This window comes from Loa loa (genome assembly GCF_000183805.2).
Source record: "Loa loa unplaced genomic scaffold supercont3.99, whole genome shotgun sequence".
Lineage (NCBI taxonomy): Eukaryota > Metazoa > Nematoda > Chromadorea > Rhabditida > Onchocercidae > Loa > Loa loa.
The window spans coordinates 74,604-82,820 of record NW_018108279.1 but is presented as its reverse complement, the minus strand read 5'-3'; the positions used below and the strand labels follow the sequence as shown (position 1 = coordinate 82,820).

At 31.1% G+C, this 8,217-nt stretch overlaps 1 protein-coding gene across 1 annotated transcript; it reads right to left on the bottom strand.

Annotated features, from left to right (window-relative positions):
- Positions 1 to 760: 760 nt before the first annotated feature.
- Positions 761 to 6,620, bottom strand: LOAG_02841 (intermediate filament protein ifa-1; the record flags this gene model as incomplete). Its single annotated transcript, XM_003138378.1, has 12 exons — positions 761 to 916; positions 1,416 to 1,577; positions 1,685 to 1,764; positions 2,019 to 2,142; positions 2,411 to 2,575; positions 2,826 to 2,999; positions 3,124 to 3,333; positions 3,755 to 3,941; positions 4,167 to 4,264; positions 4,426 to 4,539; positions 5,973 to 6,160; positions 6,557 to 6,620. 12 exons carry the CDS (start codon positions 6,618 to 6,620, stop codon positions 761 to 763), a joined length of 1,722 nt encoding a protein of 573 aa, XP_003138426.1.
- Positions 6,621 to 8,217: the final 1,597 nt, after the last annotated feature.

Below are 8,217 nucleotides of genomic sequence, written 5' to 3'. Positions count from 1 at the left end.
CAATTATATCTCGGTATTTAGTGAAATTGAAAGGATAGTGTGATCTACCGAAGACAGGATAAACTAGGTGACTGTAAAGACTGAATAGAATGGAGCTAGTAAGGTTATATATAGTGAGCAATATTAACTCTAGAATATCCTAAGCTAGGGGAAATCTGCTGAGTGAAGATATTTGGATTTTCCTATACTAATTCCCTGTATTTATACCATTAAACAGTAAACCACAACCTGTTTTATTCTCTGCTTTCATTTCAATTCAAATTCATGGAAAGGGCATCACGGCCTTCCTTTCATATCCGATAATATGGGGCTGTGCAAACCTGAGCAGCAGAGTCAGCATACGATTACCAGGAGGTTTCCTGGTTTCCAATACTTCAGAGGGCACATGGAACTGTTAACCAGTTTCAGATAATGAACAGATTTATCTAAAGAAGGAAATTTTGCATATGAATATTACTAGAGAGATTGTTATAGTTGAGAGAGCTGCATTACACACAACTACAATGAGAACAAAAATTCATGTCCCTTGAAATAATTCAAATGATGCGTTTTGGAGAACTTCTTAAACCGGAATTCCGGAGGCTTTTAAGCCCCACTCGTTTCCATCACACTTTAATTTTTTTCATGAATTATTGTTAAAAAGAAGAAAGGGATGCTGCGTTTCCATCCAGTAGTTTTTTAAACAACATTATTTCATTTTCATGCAAATAAAATATTTCATTCAGTGTCAATTCGTAGTGTAATTATTGAAGGTATATTCTTAGGCTTGGCTTGAACGCTGAATAAGTGTAGCTCGTTCCTCACCATCACGGCTATAGAGAATTGTATGAACATTTGAACTGTACCCAAATGAATCTTCTCCATCGAAGACGAGCTGTTCTGGTGGTGATGAAATGCCATGTCCGCGGGCTACAATCTGTAATTAGAAACGAAAAACTCTGCTTGATGAAAAAATCCTAGAACTTTCATTTTTCCTTTCCTTAAACATTTAATTAATTGGGGTTTTCGTTTTTCTTTTCTATTCGAATTTGATTAGCATGTTACAAGTTGAGCAAAAAAGAATATCTTGTCAAACTGGATAAACTTTCTTTGTTAGTTGGAGAGTTTGCATCATAGTGGTTCTCAACCTTTTCTTGAGCAGCGACTATTTTGCTTTCTTATGTGTAGCAGGGATTACAAGATTCAAAAATAAGAAACTCCGTTAATTTGAAAGTAAACTTCGGTCAAAACTTTTAAATACCACTTGGACTTAGTTGACATATTAGTTATATTATCATATAAAAAAGAAGGAACATAATTTCTAATAGCCCTCGTAGACCACATTTTACTTTTCGCGGACTATGGCTAGTCCATGAACTACTGGTTGGGACCACTAATATAGCGGGACAAGTTTGATAGGAAATTTTGAAGTAAACCTTAACACTTTTTCCAGGTTTAAGGATGAAATCATGGGGGAACGTATATACGATTTCCTTCTTTCCATCGATTTTTCTTTTCAACTTCCATTCACCAATTGATTCTTCCTTAGCGCGGTGCGTATTTTGAATAATAATAAAGGTACCATCGGCAGATGTTTCCTGTAAATATTCAAAATCGGTCATATTTTTTCTTCTTTTTACCTTTCTTTGCCTTATTTCTATTACTTGACAAATTTTTGAAATACAAAAAGAAAACAATGACAAACCTGAATGGAAACATTTCCTTTGGCAGATCGTTGGAATGATGTGCGGGAGGCAGCTTCACCTTTCATAATTCTCATCGTCTCTGCAAGTTGTATTTTTCACAAAATAATCAATCTTTTCTTCAGAAATCCAAAGAAGATATGATTATTATCAACTAAAACTTTCTGTTGTCAAAAAACAAATCAATCAAAAAGTCCTAATCAAAAAATTTCCTGTACTTTTGTTAATTTATTAGTGTTCATTTTTTTCTTTTCCAGAATCTTTTATTAGGAAGTTTTTCGATGATTTCCTTTATTATTAAAAGGCTTATATTGGCAATCTTACTAACAGACTAACCGGTATCTTCTCGATGAGTTAACTCATGAGTACGCACAACTTGCTCTACTAGTTGACGCAATCCGGCACGATTCTCTTCACCTTCTAGCATCTTCCGGTAAATTGCTATCTCGGCATCTAATGTCTGCAAAAGAATTAAAAAACTACCGAACCTGTTGGTATCTTTAACCTTATTAATGCAAATTATTGTTTGTTGCTTGACACTTTTTTATTTGAGAAAAAAAGTTTGTTTTACAGTACGAATTATTAGATACAGAAATTATGAAAATATTTGCTGCAGTAAAATTTAAAAGAAACTAATAAACATTAGGAAATTCAGTCGATGAAGTTAGCTATTTGTCAAGATTTTTTTGCTGTCAGATAAATGCTGGGATAAATGCTGGCTTATTGACCTGTTTAGTATCAAGGAGCATTTGAAGTTCAACCATCAATGCTTGACATTCTTCGCGCATCTTTCGAATTTGCGCATCACGATCATTCAATGCTGCTTCATATGAACGTTGATCATCTTCTAGCTGGTAATTTAGCTCTTGAATCTGTTTTTCGAGTAAAGAATTCTAAAATTAATCTCGCTAATTATTTCGAGTATATATTGTATACGTCTGCGAATCATCGCTACATTCAGCATTTATTCGTGGCATAATACATAGTAAGACTTGCACTTTTTGTTTTGTTGGATGATGCCAGTTATGATAAATTTTCACATGACAAATACCATAATAATATTGATTAGTCTTTTTTTTCCTTGAATTATGTCATATTCTCTAAGTACTATGTTAATACAGATTTACTAGAAGAGATACTTACTCGTCCTTCTAAATCACTCAATTTACCCCGAAGATCAGCAAGTTGTGTGCGCAGTCTTTTTACTTCTTCCTTGGCGTAACCATGTTCAATGTTTTGTCTTGCCGATTGAGTTTGGATTTCTTGTACTTTCAAACGATACCACGATTCCATATCCGTACGATTGACATTTGTTATCTGAAAATTATTTGTATATATGTTTAAAGCCCCTAAAGCCTAAGCCTAAGGTGATGGATTATGTAATGAGTCAAAATGACAGCGGTTCAAGACATGAATTAAATGAAAGATAATGGTGAAAAACCTGATCATATTCGGCCCGAATGTCACGAATTGCGGACGCTAATTCATTCTTAAAAAATTCTCTATTCTCGGGCGTAGTATCACGAGCGGCAAGACTTTGGAGCTCACGTATCTCCTGCTCATGAACACGTCTGATGAAATCAGTTTCCTCCAATAATGTTTGCACCTGATTTTGATGATCGATACGATTCAGTGTTTCTTGATCAACATCCTTCAAAATTCTATTTCACCGCTCTTGAAATAAGATTATTTCGATCGCTTGCTATAATACGGGCTATCATCTCTTCTTATAACCAAATTCAAGTTCTCGAGTTACTATGATAAGAAGCTTGAATACATCCTATACAACGAGAACACTGTAAATGTCATACCACTTTGTATTTGTTGAGCATTATGTATGCATAATATTTCTAGCTAGAAATTGCTAGAACAAGACAAGAGTGGACCTTAATCTGCTAATAGTGGTCACTACGATTATTTCTATCACTTCCGAAATAATCACCGATTAATTGAAAAAATTAAGCTTTCTGAAATTATATCATGGAATACTATGAAAATGGACATAGGTTGAATAATATCCTCCAATCAATCATGAAAATTTGCAGAAAAAAAAGGAAATTTTGAAAACAAACAGTTCGTGTTCTTTGCAATTCCCCCAATAATCGCTGATTCTCCTTTTTAGTACGCATCACTTCCTCTTCCAGTTCCGTAATGCGACGTCGTAACATGTTAACTTCAGCTTCAATTTGTGAAAGCTGTGAAAACATTTGATCAATTTTCTTGCGATCCGTACGGCATGACCGTAATGCTTCTTCATATCTGCAACATTTTAATGAATTTCCAACGTTCCATTGAATGAATGAATAAATGGAATTAGATTGTACAGTCGTCAAATGAACAATATTCGATATTAAAAGTGAATTATGAATGGTCGAAAGGTCGAAATATCAATTAAGATTTAAAAACGAAAAATTTAAAAAAATATTTAAAAAAGACAGGAAAACGAAAAATTGAATTGTTTTTTATATATTCGTGGCAGTGTACCTTTTTCGATAGTCGGATAATTCATCCTGCATTTTATGAATTTGCTTTTCCAAATCATCGCGCTGTTTTACTGTGTCATTAATCAATTCACGCGCATCCTGAAATTTTACACCATCATGTTTATAATAGATAAATCTTAGAAGTTTGAACGATGAAAAAATAGCTATTCATCTTTCATCTATTACTAATCTTTGTTCTTTATTGTATATTTAAATGATATCAAATTTCAGAATATGAAAATGAAATGGAAAATATTCACCGAAATTTCTCCTTCATACATTTGTTTTATATTGAATGTATCTTTTCCCCATTTTCCACGAAGAAGATCCAAATCTGCCGCTAATTTTCGGTTTTGCGCTTCCAAAAAACGAACCTTCAAATAATAATTCTTTTCTAAATGATTTTTTTATTTTCAAATGTTTTTCATTTAGAATTCCACGTCTCATTTATTATATAATTGGTGGATTTACATTAGGATTGAAAAGCTACTGAATGAAAATGATTATTTTCCCTTATGCTTTTTCATATTTTGCACCCAGGGTATTTTAATTTCAAATTTTACACTTATATTTCAAAGTTAGCGTAATTTTTTCATAGTTCGTTGTATGAGGATAAAGGTTTACTACCAATCTTTTCTTTTTGCTACTAATTATTATCATTTTGTTAAAGTTCCACTTCAAACTGTTTATGTCGTAATCAATTTATGAGCAATTTAATTAATTCAAATGTACTAATGGTGGGATTTGTTGCAGTGCTTTAATTACTTCTATAAACAGCTATAATTATGCATACAATTAGCCTTGTAATATTACAAATACTCATGAAGTCATGAATTATGCATACAATATTATACAAATACTCATGAAGTGATACCGCATTGATAAAGTGTTGACCAAGAATTTTACCCATTGCTAGCTACTCAAAGGTTATTAATTTGTCTGCTTAATTTTAAGACTGTTTACTTCATTATTCTCGAATAACAAAATATTAGGAAAAAGAATTTCTTAAACATATTATTTCTCTTTCTCCATGCAAAAAATAAATTCATAATGCTTTTTGAATGCTTTAATATTCATAATATTATAACTGAAGAGAGAAATTCGTTTTCTCCTTCCTTTCTCATAAATTTGCTACTTTCAATGAAATGCCAATAAATTATTTTAGCTTATCTTTGTCAACTATATCTTATTGTTCTAAGAGTCAGTAGCAGCTTATGCTAAAAAAATTCAGCCTAAAATCACAATTTGCTAATGACACCACCAATTTGCATTATATGTTTAAAACGAAATGTTAAGGTTAAATTTTTGCTATGTAAATTTATTTAAAGCTTAAAAAATTTTTGGTTTTCAGTTGTTACTTACTTGCTTTATTTACTTATGCTACTTACTTTGTTGTTTATTTGTGCTATGAGTTTCGGAATTTCCAAATAGCAAAAAAAAGGAAATCGGCAAATATCATAAAAGGAATAGCCTATCCTTAAACGTTAATACTGCTTAATTTGCCACCAAAAATAGATGGATCTAGACAGATAAGCCAACTCATGAAGTTAGTAAAATAAGAAGTGACATTAATTTACTTTTTATACCAATCTGAATGGAGTATTATCAAAAGAATGAAACAATTAAGTTTTAGATTAAATATTTAATTTAGCTATTATCAACTGAAACTGTTTGGCTATCGTAAAAATGAGGCCAAGAGACTGATCAGTTGATTTGTCGAGAATTATCTGTAAGTCCAACTTCACCAAGCAAATTAATTAAATATAAGATCTTGATATTCGACCGTTTTACAAATTACTTAGCCTACCTTTTCAATGTAAGTAGCTAAACGGTCGTTCAAATCGCTCATCTCTTTCTTTTCACGTTCACGGCTGTCACGTATAGTAGATGCAGCATTCTGACCGAAGGGTGAGACACTTAACATTCCGGTACCACTTGTCAGTGATGTTGTCGATCCAACTTCCGTGACAAACTTTATGGTACGACCATTTTTAACTAAAACAGAAGGACAAATAGCATAGTTGCACATCAAACAATTTTCAGTAGTTCTTTCAGTGGATATTCTATTTTAAAAGCCTAACTTTTCATTAATTAAAGAAAAAACGGCCAGCATTTCTATGTAAAATATCCAATTGATACCACAGCATTAATCTCAGGCTACAATATTATCCAATCTGTATTTTCGTCAAAAAATATTGCTCAGTAATTGCTAGAATGTTAACTAATTAAACAAAGGTACTGCAAACGTCGTAGCTACTTCTGGATAATAATTGAATAATCATTTCTTTGTCTCCTGTCATCTTTTTTCTCTCTCCTACGGGTACAATTAATAAGCACACAAAACTTTCTTCTAAATTCCAAATTTAGATAACGTATGAAGTTTAAAATCACCAGTTGATTCACGTAAGCGCCCACCAAGAGGTTGACGTGACATAGGAGCGGAAACAAATGACATAGTTTTTTATTTCAGCGAATTCAAGGAACAATTGACGTGAAGGATAGAATTTTCAGAACCTGAAACAAATAACGATTTAACCCAAAGATTAAATTGTCATTCATCATTTTGTCTTGCACAAAAATAAGTTGGATGAAATTTTCAGAATTCCAAAACCACTAATTAATAGTTCTGACAATTAACAGTAAGTGGTAACAAAAACAACTTGTAAGTACTGTATCGAAAATTAACAGTTTTGTTCCAGATTATACAAAATTCTGCTAAGGATTAATCTGTTATTCATTAAAATTGTCGTTTGTTAGGTGACAGGAAAAAAAACAAACAAACAGACGTCTTTTTTCCTCTCAAAAGATTGCTGTGTTGACACATCGTACTCTTCAGATATTTTATTTGTCATCTCAGTAAATAGTATCAGCATTTGAAGACATAATTGAAATGCATGTAAACTTGGAAACTAGTAATACGGATAAAAATTCGGATTATAAGACGTTCTAATATTCTGGAAAAGTTTGTGCTATTTAATACCACGAAAAAATTGAAAAAAAAAGTCCATTTTTGAAATAATTTTGAATTTTCATATGGTTCATTTCCTAGATTTATTAAGTTTGATTTCATTAAGCAAAACAAACGGAATACTCGACCGATAATAAATACGAGGAAACGAATATAGTGAGGAAGCACAAGGAATAATTTATACGAAAATTTTTTTTTGTTCTCTTACCTTTGTGGACATTTACTTAACTATCAGGATTCTCTGCTATTATTAGGATTATTGAGAACAACATATGATTCTATCCACTGTAATAAGTATATATTTGAACATGATAATGACAATAACACATTCTAGCATTCTGGAAAAGTTTACGCTGCTCAATTTTACAAATGAAATGAGAAAAAATGTCCAATTCTAAAATAACTTCAAATTTTTATATGTTTCTTTTGACAAGTGGTTTTCAGAGTCAGAATTGTCAACCGTAATTGTATAGAAAAGATAAAAAAAAATTGAAATTCATGCACTTCACTCAATGCCACTTCCTGTTGTCACCAGAGTCCTTTTATCATCATTATTATTAATACAGTTGGAAATATATGCCCAATCAGTGATTCCATTAATCGAGAATTTCAAATGAAATAATTACTAAACTTTTATTGAATTTTTCAAATGGCTGCTGATTTCCTGCTTCTAATAATATGAATAATGAATGAAGTAATTTTTATGTGGAATAGAAGTTTATTAACAAATTACTAAAAAAAATAAAAATAATTCTTTATATTATTAGAAGCAAAGCAATTCTTCGAATTGAGCAGTTTTTATAAAGATAAAAAATAATTTTAGAAATAGATCATAAATAAAAATGGCGATTTTAAAAATCGCTCGTTTGTTTCTACAAATTACTTATCTATAAAATGAAAATAATAAAAATATCAAGTTCGCTTTTCTCCTACTATTCCTATTACTTTTCCATTCTTTTTCATCTCCGCGAAACAGTTGCAATTATAACGATAATAACGATAATTAATAATAATAATAATAATAATAATAATAATAATAATAATAATAATAATAATAATAATAATAATAATAATAATAATAATA